Here is a 12,813-nt window from a genome sequence, read left to right as displayed (position 1 = left end):
TTCGTGATATTTTACAGTTCAGGAAGTTAACTGATCTGTAATCAGATTTTAATCTGCGTTTCAGACGGTTTGGATCTTTATTCATGAAGCTGAATATGTCTCTGAATGGAAGCTGTGGTTGGCTGGTCTTTAATGTAAAGAACACGGTGATTTATTCATAAAATAAAGACTTAAAGAACTAAAAATATTCAGGTTTTATTACAGAAATCAATGATTTTATCAACAAACAAAATTCATTTTAAAATAGATTCAAAATTGGGAGCTGAATTGATACATTTTTGGCGCAAGTCTGGCGTTTCTCTACAGAATTCCCTAAAAGAAGATTGTTATCTTGTGCAAACAAGGTTGTAAGTTGAATATCATCGTTGTTGTTGTTGTTGTTGTGTGTTGTGTATTAATTAACTGATGAGATGAACACAGTTCGAAGAATCCTTGATATCAAAGAGCCGATTCAAGCAAGGAGACAACTTGTGTTTGCACAAGATCCAATATCCTGTCAGCAGTTAGTATGTTAAATACCTGAGTTGCATTGTGGGTACTGCAGGTGCCAGGTTTTGACGATATAAAAATAATGTGTGTAATAAAATGAGTCCTGTTTTGTCCCTGACTCGGTGTGAAATGTTGTATTATAGAGTAAATGAAATGCTGATCCGTGTTTCAGATCAGTAACTACCAGGGTCCGGCCCGGGTCGTGGTCCAACTGGTGACAGCGCTGACCCCCAACCCTCAGCTTCACGCTCACAGTCTGGTGGGGAAACAGTGTGACAAAGGGATCTGCATCACCGACCTGCAGCCCAAAGACTCCACCATCAGGTCTGCAGCACACACACACACACACGTTGCACCATCAAACGCAGGTGTGTGTAAACCCGCCAGGTGTGAGACTCACAGGTGTGTTTCTCTCATAGTTTCCCCAACCTGGGCATCCTCCATGTGACGAAGAAGAACGTGGCCAAGACTCTGGAGGAGAGGATGGTCGAGGCCTTCCGGCTGGGATACAACTGTGGGGTCTCCATCCATGTGGACATCGACGCTCTGCAGGGGGAAGTCAGGGTCCCCAGAGACCTCACCGGTCAGTGTGTGTGTGTGCGTGTGCGTGTGCGCGTGTGAGAGAGACTGTACTGGTGACTTTGAGAAGACCTGTTGAAGTTTCAGACCTTGAGAGGACATATTAGGAGGGGACATTTTAGGAAAGTGAGGACATTTTTAATCTAACAAACTATCATCTTTATTTTCTGTCTCTGTCTTATTATTATTTAGTTTTTTTTCTCACCTTGTCTTTAAATGAACGTATGTCTGTCTCTCTGTCTTATTATTATATATTATTTTTTTGTCCTCTCTGTCCTCAGACCACCAGCGCAGTGTGATCAGCAGCGCGGCGTCTCTTCAGGCTAAAGAAATGGACCTCAGCGTAGTTCGGCTCATGTTCACAGCGTTTCTCCCAAACAGTGACGGAGGATTCACCAGAAGACTGGAGCCCGTCGTGTCTGATCCGATCTACGACAGCAGTGAGTCTGAACACAGTTACCATGACTGGTGTAAGGTCCCAGACTGGTGTAAGGTCCCAGACTGGTGTAAGGTCCCAGACTGGTGTAAGGTCCCAGACTGGTGTAAGGTCCCAGACTGGTGTAAGGTCCCAGACTGGTGTAAGGTCCCAGACTGGTTTGAGGTCCCAGACTGGTTTGAGGTCCCAGACTGGTTTAAGGTCAGAGACTGGTTTGAGATCCCAGACTGGTTTGAGATCCCATGGTTTCAGTTTTACAGATCTGTTGATTAAATAAACTAATCGATAAGTAGATTAAAGAATATCTTTAGTGGAGGAAAAGCCCTCACTGTTCAGTTCTGGTCCTTGAACCATGATGGACCGTCCATCATAACTTTGTTGTCCTTTAAAAGCTTCTCTCTGCTTCAGGACTGTTTCATGGTGTCTCAGTGTTTCCTGTGTCTTCAGCTCTACTTTATTAAACTGTGATCACACCCTCCTCGTGTCTGAGGACCGCTCAGGGTCGGGTCGCCTGGTTTCATTTCCCTCTTCCTGCTGGTTTGGTTTCCATACGCTGCAGCAACTTCCTGTCAGAACTAAAAAAAATCATCACTTCACCACCGTTCTGCACTTTCACTTTAGAATTCAGACTCAAACTGGAGAGTTCAGCTGTGTTTTAATCTCCAAAAGTGAAGTTGTTCCCCGAGAGGCTGCAGAGTTGAATGGAGAGTTTCGAATGTTTCACTTCAAAGTTGATTTAGAGTCACTTTGTTGAACTCATTCAGATCCTCAAAGAGGTTCTCGGAGATATTTAATACAAATTACATTTAGTTTAAAGAGAAATTGCTGGCAACAGCTGTGTCCAGAGGCATCCTGGTTTCAGGTTGTTAGTCCATCCGTCCCAAGTTTTTGGTCAGAACTCAAGACTTCATATGAGAATTCATAAGACGTCAATGTAAATGTGATCTGTTAAATCATAAACGCAGTGAATATGTTGGTTTTGAAAGGCTAAACGCCAACAAATATAGATTGAAGCAGAATAGTTCGTGAGATACCAAACATGTTGTTAACTTTGGAATATTAGTAGGATATTATAGATATATAATATTATTATGATCTATCTTCTTATGCCTCCGCGCCGGTAACAGCCATTACCAGCATTATGTTCTCGGGTTGTCCGTCTGTCCGTCTCATTCTCAAGAACGTGAAATCTTAGGAAAACCTTTTTGGCTTCATTTCAGCTCAGTTTGAGTCTTGAGTTGTTTCTTCATGGCTGGGAATCGAACCTGCGGCCCTTCTGTTGTCTCCACTGACCGACCCGCTGTGTTTCTCTTTCTCCCCTTTAGAGGCTCCGAACGCCTCCAACCTGAAGATCGTGCGGATGGATCGAACCGCCGGCTGCGTGAGCGGAGGAGAGGAGGTCTACCTGCTCTGTGACAAAGTCCAGAAAGGTGAGACGGGATTTAAAGAGACAGCGACACCGAAACACAAACGCACCGTTTTATACATAAAACCCACAAAGTTCAGTCTCAGTCTCAGCTCTGATTCATCATGAGGCTTTTTCCTCTTCTAGTTTCTGTAAAGATTTTCCATTTTCACTTTTACATCAGCTCGATAACAGTTTCTCTACTAGTGACGTCATGAGTGTATGAAATGTAAATAAGTGTCGTATCCGCTGATGTCGCCACCTGCTGGAGAGTTTGTTAAATCCTCCTTACACATGTGTTTAAAGCGGCGTTGAGTGGTTTTATTAATATTACTAAAAGTTCTTTAGCAGATAGGACTATTTGTTTTAAACTTTACTTAGGCGGAATAAGTTTCGTTGTGTTTAGTAGGTTTAGTGTAATTGTGTGTGTGTGTGTGTGTGTGTGTGTGTGTGTGTGTGTGTGTGTGTGTGTGTGTGTGTGTGTGTGTGTGTGTGTGTGTGTGTGTGTGTGTGTGTGTGTGTGTGTGTGTGTGTGTGTGTGTGTGTAGATGACATCCAGGTTCGGTTCTATGAAGAAGACGACTCGGGGGTCACCTGGGAGGCTCTGGGAGATTTCTCCCCTACAGACGTCCACAGACAGGTACAAGGAGTTAGTAGTACTACTGTTAATCGTAGTCACACAAGTAGTATTAGTTGTTATTTTAATCTAATAAAAAAGGAATAAATAGATGTAGTAGTAGATGAATATTAATGTTGAAGTGTGGTGATAGAAGTGTAGTAATGGCATAAATAAATAGAGGAGAAAATATAATAGTTGTAGAATCATCAGTAGCAGCTCTTATAGTAATGGTAGTACGAATATCACATGTAGCAGAAGCAGTAAAAGTATTCGTAGGTTAAAGTATCAAGTTGGGCTGGGCAATAATAATAAAACAATATCTTAATATTAGTAGTAAAGCAGTAGCTCTAGTAGCAGTATTGGTTGTATCAGTAGTAGTAGAAGTACAGTAGTCAAAGCCATAAGATCAGGAGTTGATGGCAATATCGATGCTACCGTGACGACGTGTTCTCTGCCGTCAGTTCGCCATCGTGTTCAAGACTCCGAAGTATCGCGACCAGAACCTGCAGAAACCGACGTCAGTGTTCGTCCAGCTGAAGAGGAAGTCTGACAACGAGACCAGCGAACCCAAACCCTTCACCTACCACCCTCAGATCATAGGTAGGTCAGGTAGCTCCGCCCTCAGATCGCAGGTAGCTCCGCCCTCAGATCACAGGTAGCTCCGCCCTCAGATCGCAGGTAGGCAAGTGATCGCAGGTAGCTCACCTGTGCTCATATGCATGTACCTGTGTGTTCAGACAAGGAGGAGGTGCAGAGGAAGAGACAGAAGACGTTGCCAAACTTCCAGGACTTCAGCGGTCATGGAGGAGGTGCAGGTCTATACCGAGGAGGAGGAGGTGGAGGAGGTCCTGCTGCAGGAGGAGGACCCGGCTCTACAGGAGCAGGAGGAGGTAAAATTAGCCCCGGTTACCACACACTTGGAAAACCTAGAAAGTCATTGACAGTTCAGAACAATAGAAGATAAAACTGTCAACTGATGTTGTGGGTGTGTTTGATTTGTCCACCAGGTTACTTCCAGGGCTTAACTACCTACAACTATGGAGGAGGAGGTTTCTCCACCGGATACTCAGCTGGTCTGGGAGAAGGAGGCATCAAACACGGTGAGAAGAAATGACACAAAGTTTGTTTACGATCGACTGAAGTGGACACGGATGGTACGTTTTAAAATGTAGGGCGTCTCGTTGGCCGCTCCTCATTTGCATAGAATTGAGGTCTAGGCTACTTCATGCAAATCACGGGTGTCCCAACGCAACTCACCGCCTCTGGAAACTCTCAAAACACTTTTACACTCAAAGTTTCAGTAACTGCGTTATTTCTCGCCTCAAAAGTCTCAAATCAATGAATTAATTTCTTAACATAAGAGGAAGTTTACAAACGAACTGCCCAGTTTTTTTATCATTGTTTGAGATCCTTTTCAGCTTCAACAGTCTTTTCATTCATCACACCACTAAATATACATTCATCTAAACCAAAGGAAATGTCATGATTGTTAACTGTAAAATCAAAGACTTACGGCGAAAGGAAACAAATGTTGTGTTAAAGCCTCTGAGAGCGACGCAGCAGACGACAGCGATCCAGACGATGACTCGGGGTCGGGGGTCGTGCTGAGAGCTGCGGCCCAGCCAGGAGGCCTGGATGTGGGGGAGAGGACTGAGGAGGGAGGGGTCAGCGTGGAGGAACCAGAACCACACAGAGGTACACATCTGCTGCTGCCATCGCTGTACACACTGTGTGTATACACACATTATCAACTGTAACTTAGAGTTTAATCAAACACAACAGATGATCAGAGATCCGTTCAGGATATTTTAACTCAAGACACGATGAGTCTAAATGCTAAACATGCAGCGATGAGATGAGATGGAACTTTATTTATCCAAGAAAAACAATTCTTGTGCCAGAAGGAGATGAAAGATTACAACAGAAGAATAACAGGAACAGTAGAATAAATCTAGGAACAAACAGAGTAATGAGTATTAAGTGTCAAAGAAGTAATACTGCAGCAGCTAAGGAGATGAAACTTTATTTTCTTGAATTGATTTCGACCCAGTAACATGAAACATAAAAGGGTGAAACGTTAAACTTCGTTCTAAATACAAAACGTTTCTTTGTGCTTTAAATGTTTTCATACTTTGTGTTTTATGTGTATTGTGCTGCCTTACAAAGTGCATCTAAAAATCAGCTCTGCTCCTGTTGCATTAAAAAAAATTGATTGAACCAAAAACAATGTTTTCCTTTCTGTTAGAATTCTCTTTTTGTGTGTGATGCAGATGAGCGGTCGGTTCAGGCGACCGGCCGACAGTTGGAGGCTCTGTTTCAGTACTCGGTCACCGGAGACTCTGCGTATCTGTTGGCCGCACAGCGCCAGCTGATGACGGCTCAGGACGAGGACGGAGACACGTCAGTACAAAACATAAATAACTCACTTTAAACCTCTACAGCTTATTTTATAAAAACCTTTTTATAGCTCAGATTGATCCTTTTAATTCACTCCGTTCACTTCCCTCTCCTTTCAGTGGGCTCCACCTGGCCGTCCTCCACAGCCAGCAGGAGGCGCTGAAGAGTCTGACTCAGGTGGTCTCTGCTCTGCCTGGAGAGGAGGTGCTCAACACGAGGAACAACCTGTACCAGGTAGAAGGAAATGCACTGTTTCCTAGCAGCAAGGATGCCTCCTACTCTTAGAACAGGAACACATAAATAATAGACTTTCTAGTTGGGGAGTGAGAGATAACAAAGCTCTCTGATTGAGAGGGAGAAGGAGCAAGAAGGAAACTCACTTAGGAAGCTAGGAGCAAAGATGTTTTCTTATTAGGGAACAAGGAAATGACCTCCGTAAGGAAAGGACGCTTGCTGGTTAGGGAGCCATTGAGCGAGGACGTTGACTGGTTTGGGATCATGGGGCAAGAGAAGATTTCTAGTTAGGGAGCAAGGAAGCTTACTCGATGCAAAGCAAGAAAGGAAACTTACCCTGAAGGCAATTAGAAAGGAAGTAACTAAGTTAGTGGGCAATAAACAAGTTAGTGACCATTTAAGGAGCAAGAAAGGTTTCTTTCTATTTAGGGAGCAATGAAGGAAGCTTTCTAGTTTGGAAATAAAAAAGGAAGCTTCCTATATAGGGGGTGAGGAAGCAAGAAAGTAACCTACTTAGGAAGCAAGAAGCAAAGACGTTCTCTTGATTTAGAAACCAAGAAAATTACCTTGGTAAGGAGGGTAAGATGCCTTGTTAGGGGGCAACGAGCAAGGATGCTTACAAGTTAGCGATCAAGGAGTTAGTAGTTACAAGGAAGCTTGCTAGTTTTTCGAGGAAGCATTAGTAAAAGAATCTCTCCATGTATCCCAGACTCCTTTGCACCTGGCCGTGATCACCCAGCAGAGGGAGGCGGTGGAAGCGCTGCTATTGGCCGGTGCAGACCCAACTCTGACCGATCGTAATGGAAACACGCCGCTCCACCTGGCGTCCCGGCTGGAAGGAGGAGGAGGAGGAGGAGGAGGAAGAGGAGGGATGGTCCAGTTTCTACTGCAGCACAGAGAGATGAGAGAGCTGCTGGACCACAGCAACACAGCAGGTACACACACACACACACACACACACACACACACACACCAATCACAGCCCACTCTCACTTCATGCAGGTTCATGTTAATGTGACTCCGTCCGCACTGATCCTCTACATCTCTGCTGTTACAGACCGTACTGCTGGCAAAGCTTTGACAACAACGCTTATGTATATTCACGCTACTCACCATATCCGATAAATAAATATAAATGCTGCGTTTGCAAGTGGTTGGCTGGGGTTCACTGCTTGATCTAGGTTGTATGACCTCTCTTTGGATGCATGCTTGCACTCTTATTCTTAAGATGACGTTTGCTGAGGTCTGCAGAATGCTTGCTGCTACACCGGTATTTCTCGTAACGGTAGATCGACCTCTTTTGGGACGCATGCTTGCATATTGAAAGCTGAAAGTCTACACTTCAACCACATATTGACTGCTTAATTTCAAATCCATTGGAGCAGTGGTTTGTTTTCTCTGGAACACCGTTTAGGTCGGGACATGGTGAGGTTCTGATGATTCTGCACGATGGATGAAATTGTGAGCCAACCATACAGTAGGAAGGATTTTAAAACGCATAAAATGTACAAAAGTACCCTGTATAGGGTTATAATAATAATAATAATAATACATTTTATTAATAGAGCGCGTTTCAAAATACTCAAAGACACTTTACAAACATTAAAATCATCATAAAAACTAAAAACATAGAACACACATTCGTCAGACATTAAAAGCAGTTCTGAAAAGGTGAGTTTTGGACCCCTTCCCCCACATCCCTGGCGGAGGCCGCTAAGGTAGTCAAAGAGCTCCTTGGTGGCAAGGCGCCGGGGGTGGATGAGAGCCGCCCTGAGATGCTGAAGGTGCTGGACACAGTTGGGCTGTCTTGGCTGACACGCCTCTTCAATGTCCCATGGGGGTCGGGATCAGTGCCCAATATAATCATAATAAATATAATCATAATAATAAAAACTATCAATAATCTAGAAAAGGCTGTCATCAGCTGTCAATCAAAGAAGAAGTCCAAAGCATTGTTTGTTTTTAAATGCAGGTCGTTGAATCCAACATTAATGTCATCGACATGGAGCGGGAGGACTCAGTCAGGAAAGAATAAAGAATAAAGAAAGAAGGAACAATGATAGGACCACTAAATAATAATAATAAGAAACATAATTAACATAATTGTATATAAGAGAAATAATAGCAAAACATAATGATAACACAACAACGCTAATTACAACACAGAAACAGTGACAAGCGCACGCTGTCATATGTGTTTCTATGAAGCAGCTCTCAAGTTCAAGACTGTCCACAAATACAAGATTCAATACATGAGGATGAATCTAAAATGCAGAAATGAGAAAAGCGATATCTCAATGATACTACTGGTAATATTGGCGTGTATATATATATTGCAGCAGCCACACTGTCAAAATGTCTTGTTTTCTAGTTCTTAGCATAATGTTGCTGAGGTCTGCCGCGTGCGTGCTGCTACACACAGATATTCCACATAAAGGTAGGATGACTTCTCAGGACGCATGCTTGCTCCCTTATTCTTAAGATAATGCTTACTAAGGTTTGCAGCATGCTTGCTGCTACACATAGATTTTTCATAGTCCGGCTGATGCTTCGCGTGGGCGTTAGATCAGACTTGCCGTTTGAGAGAGCGTTGAATTTAGCCTTCCAGGATTCAAACTTCTCGCCTAAAAACATCCTAAAATTACTTTCCGTGACTTATCAACAGTAGTATTTCGAAAGTTTCAACATCCAGTTGTGTGTTTTCTCCTCCGCCATTGTTTCCTGTTGCTGGTGCAAAATGTATTCTGGGATATTTGGCTGTCCCAAGTAGAGACAAGTCACCTCCGATGTGTCCCCGGTAAAATGGGCGGAGCCACTGCCAGGCATTTGGACCGTGCTTGGCTCAATGCAGACTTTTGAATTGGAACAGTACTTGGGCTGATGACGTTTCACAAGTCAACACGAGAACACACAAGAACGCATATTGAGAAAGGCCCACTGTGTGTGTGTGTGTGTGCGTGCGTGCGTGCGTGCGTGCGTGCGTGCGTGCGTCTCTCTCTCCACAAAATGGCTGCTGATTCCCAAACTACAGCTCCCAGAATGCCTCACCACTCACCCAGGTGTAGGTGTTTAAGCCACCTAATTGAAGAGAGAGAGATATCATGCAAGGGAATGTAGAACCCCTCTAATACCTGGCCCCTTGTGGTGGCACAGTACACACACACACACTCACACACACACAAGAAAACGTTTAGCGTGTTTGACGGTCCTCCCTTTTTTTTCCATGGTCACAGGTATGTGTGCGATCCACCTAGCGGTCCTGGCCAATCAGCTGTCTTCCCTCAGAGAGCTGCTGGAGGGCGGGGCTAACGTGGAGGCTCAGGAGCTCACCTGTGGACGGACGGCCCTCCACCTGGCCACCGAGAGGGACAACGTGTCGCTGGCCGGCTGCCTGCTGCTGGAGGTACTGACTGGGTTCACTGGTTATACTGGTTCACTGGTCATACTGGTCAGGTTGTCCCCAGTAACATCTAACGGTGTGTGATGCTTTCTGTGCTCAGGGAAACGCTAAGGTGGACTGCTTCACCTTCAATGGCTCCACCTCCCTCCACATCGCTGCAGGACGAGGCTCCGTCAAGCTCACAGCTCTCCTGATGGCTGCAGGTACACACACACACACACACCTGGAAGTGGTTAGCTTAGCTTAGCATAAAGACTGGAAACGGGGAGAGGGAGAGATGGTGGAGAGAGAGAAAAAGAGAGAGAGAGATGGGTGCAAGGAAGACAGAGTGATGGAGGAGAGGAAGACAAAGAGTGATGGAGGAGAGTGAGAAATTTAGGTTTTAAAGCTCCTAATTATGGAAGTTATATGTTACAATGTATTTACGTAAGGAAGTTTAGACCAAGAGGTGTGTTTGAGTGCCTGTAAGAGTGGGGGTTTGAGGAACGTGCTGGAGGGGGGTTGTGTGAAAGTGGCTGGGTGAGGTGTGAAGATCCAAACAATGGATCAACGGCCCAGGAGGGGCTTGTTGGACTTCAGCCAATCATTGAGCTGATCGATATGTAATGTGAGACTTTTCAGAGACTTTGGGGGAAAAAGGAGATGTAAATCCAGGAGAGATTCAGACTTCCTCCTGAGCATGGGGCAGACAACTGTCTGTCGTGTGGCCCGGACTGGGCCTCACTTTCATTTTATATGTTTGTTTTGTTATTAATAGTGTGATTCGGTTTGTAACTGTTTGTATCTGTTTTTATGCTTCTTGGATAATAAATCCATTTGATTTTACTTAAACCTGCTGTTTTGGAGGCGATTGAGAGCACATGGCTGCAGGGAGGGGGGCGATTTCTCCCTGGGTCCAAAAGTTATGGCCATAACAAGAGGGAGACAAAGAGGGATGGAGGAGAGGGAGACAAAGAGGGATGGAGGAGAGGGAGACAAAGAGGGATGGAGGAGAGGGAGACAAAGAGTGATGGAGGAGAGGGAGACAAAGAGGGATGGAGGAGAGGGAGACAAAGAGGGATGGAGGAGAGGGAGACAAAGAGTGATGGAGGAGAGGGAGACAAAGAGGGATGGAGGAGAGGGAGACAAAGAGGGATGGAGGAGAGGGAGACAGAGGGATGGAGGAGAGGGAGACGGGGTTCTAGTGAGGACGTTGGTGTGTAGGAAGTGTAAAGATGCTGACTCATGTCTGGGTTAAAGACTTTATTGTTATCTGTCTCACCGTTTCAGCTGCAGAACCTTCACTAACAGACTGTTATGTGGTGAATGAGTGAGTTAGTTAGTTCAGGAGGTGGATGTGAGCTGATGCTCATTTTTGTATAACTTGCTACTCAAGCGACCAACAGATGTGTGTTTTCCAGGTGCAGACCCTCAGAAGGAGAACTTTGAGCCGCTCTTCTTCAGGGAGGAGGACTGCTGTGATGAAGAGAGGAAGGATGAGGATGAAGATGAAGGCTACATCCCAGGAACCACTCCTCTCAACATGGCCGCCACTACTCAGGTACACCGGCCTCCTGCAGCATCGAATACCTGAAATTCATCTCATTTACGTATTCGTATTAATATCACTTGTGGGCGTGGTCACAAGTGTGACGCTGCAGTTCACACTGATGTCAAGTTACTCTTTAATAAAGTAATATTAATATTTTCTTCTCATAATTCCCACAGATTTATTAACCAGACCTGCGTTTGAGTCTTAAAGCGGCATTAAGTGTTGTTGACCACTAGGTGGCAGCAGAGAAATAAAACCATCTTATTTACAGTCTAACTAAATGTGTGTGTGTGTGTGTGTGTGTGTGTGTGTGTGTGTGTGTGTGTGTGTGTGTGTGTGTGTGTGTGTGTGTGTGTGTGTGTGTGTGTGTGTGTGTGTGTGTGTGTGTGTGTGTGTGTGTGTGTGTGTGTGTGTGTGTGTGTGTGTGTGTGTAGGTGTTGGAGCTTCTGAATGGTAAAGAATATGAACCAAAATCTCTACAAAAAGCCTTCACTCCTCAAGGTGAGTTCAGTCTCTAATCTAATATATTTCCAAAAAAAATTCTGAAGATTGAAAGACACTTAAAATATGTTTGTTATACGTTTGTGAATAAATAATAACAATAGAAAAGCATCATGACGTAAATAATAAAATAGTAAGTATATGAAGGAAAATAATTCATTGTTTTCTGTCTATGTGTGTGTGTGTATACGTGTGTGTGTAGGCGACCTGGCGAGCCTGGACGTGGAGGTGAAGCAGCAGGTGTGTTGTGCTCTGGAGAGTGAAGGATGCTGGGAAAAACTGGCTCACAGTCTGGGTCTCGGGATCCTCAACACGGCCTTCAGTCTAAGCCCCTCCCCCGCCAAAACACTGCTGGAGAGCTACGAGGTAACACACACACACACACACGTATAAAAACATTGTACGTGTCACATTAGAGAGGGAGCTCTGAAGAAAAATCTAGAAAATTAAAGATATGGAAAATACAGAAATCCAGCTTTTTGAATCCAAATTAAATTACAGTTGAAATCTTAAATAAATTAATAAATCTACCTTCATTCATAACACTTCACTTTTATTTGGTTTAGCATTTTTCAACGGCTTTATTTTGTCTCCTTTTTTTCCTTGAATGTTTTTAATTGCTGTTGAGTCGTTTCTATTTTAGTTTTATTTGTCTCTTCCTCTGTTGATGCATTCAGGTTTATTTGACCTTAATGGTATGAATTGATTGACTGTGACCTCTGACCTGTTTTTGTCCTGCAGGTCTCGGGCGGGACGGTCAGGGACCTGCTGGCTGGTCTCGGGTCAGTCGGTGAGTGCAGAGCGCTCAGCGTCCTGGAGGAGGCGCTGCGACGCCACGAGGAAGAGGAGACGCAGAGGACCGAGGAGACGAGTGGTGAGCGGACAGGAGGCGACCGCCGTCACGATTATTTATTTATTGGTTTATTTGATAAGAGACAGTGCACGTTAATAAACACATTGCTGTTGGCAGATGTTACAAAGTAAACCTAAAAACAGAATATAAGATTACATTTACAAAGTTACACAATATTGACCCTTTACAAAGCGTGCAGAAACAGTGAAAGAAGTGAGAATATTAATATAAGTAGTGTCATCATTCAGGAGACTCACACTACGTTATCAAGTACTAACAAGACAAAGTCAACACACACAAAGACAATACAATGAGGATAACTATGTTAAATAGAAACATGGACTAAAGACAAGATGATGCTGCAATGTT

The 12,813-nt window shown here is 44.2% G+C and overlaps 1 protein-coding gene across 2 annotated transcripts in view; it reads left to right on the top strand.

The window, feature by feature from the left end:
- Positions 1 to 12,813, top strand: part of nfkb1 (nuclear factor of kappa light polypeptide gene enhancer in B-cells 1) — a 28,913-nt gene that overhangs the window by 13,413 nt on the left and 2,687 nt on the right. The window contains exons 6-23 of one of the 2 annotated variants that reach the window (XM_076105209.1): positions 662 to 813; positions 909 to 1,072; positions 1,350 to 1,508; positions 2,830 to 2,934; positions 3,458 to 3,549; positions 3,990 to 4,128; positions 4,266 to 4,418; positions 4,536 to 4,628; positions 5,071 to 5,223; positions 5,799 to 5,928; positions 6,045 to 6,159; positions 6,869 to 7,094; positions 9,393 to 9,562; positions 9,660 to 9,762; positions 10,960 to 11,099; positions 11,525 to 11,591; positions 11,794 to 11,957; positions 12,333 to 12,465. In XM_076105209.1, the coding sequence (XP_075961324.1) occupies positions 662 to 813; positions 909 to 1,072; positions 1,350 to 1,508; positions 2,830 to 2,934; positions 3,458 to 3,549; positions 3,990 to 4,128; positions 4,266 to 4,418; positions 4,536 to 4,628; positions 5,071 to 5,223; positions 5,799 to 5,928; positions 6,045 to 6,159; positions 6,869 to 7,094; positions 9,393 to 9,562; positions 9,660 to 9,762; positions 10,960 to 11,099; positions 11,525 to 11,591; positions 11,794 to 11,957; positions 12,333 to 12,465 (2,458 nt within the window). Of the gene's footprint in view, positions 1 to 661; positions 814 to 908; positions 1,073 to 1,349; positions 1,509 to 2,829; positions 2,935 to 3,457; positions 3,550 to 3,989; positions 4,129 to 4,265; positions 4,419 to 4,535; positions 4,629 to 5,070; positions 5,224 to 5,798; positions 5,929 to 6,044; positions 6,160 to 6,868; positions 7,095 to 9,392; positions 9,563 to 9,659; positions 9,763 to 10,944; positions 11,100 to 11,524; positions 11,592 to 11,793; positions 11,958 to 12,332; positions 12,466 to 12,813 lie in introns of both variants that reach the window. The other variant, XM_076105208.1, reaches the window with a different exon arrangement.

The sequence above is a fragment of the Anarhichas minor genome, unplaced genomic scaffold, assembly GCF_050575085.1.
Source record: "Anarhichas minor isolate MPS153535 unplaced genomic scaffold, ASM5057508v1 ptg000031l, whole genome shotgun sequence".
In the NCBI taxonomy this organism is placed as follows: Eukaryota; Metazoa; Chordata; class Actinopteri; order Perciformes; family Anarhichadidae; genus Anarhichas; species Anarhichas minor.
The sequence above is the reverse complement of the archived record's forward strand: the minus strand, read 5'-3'. Positions and strand labels throughout refer to the sequence as shown.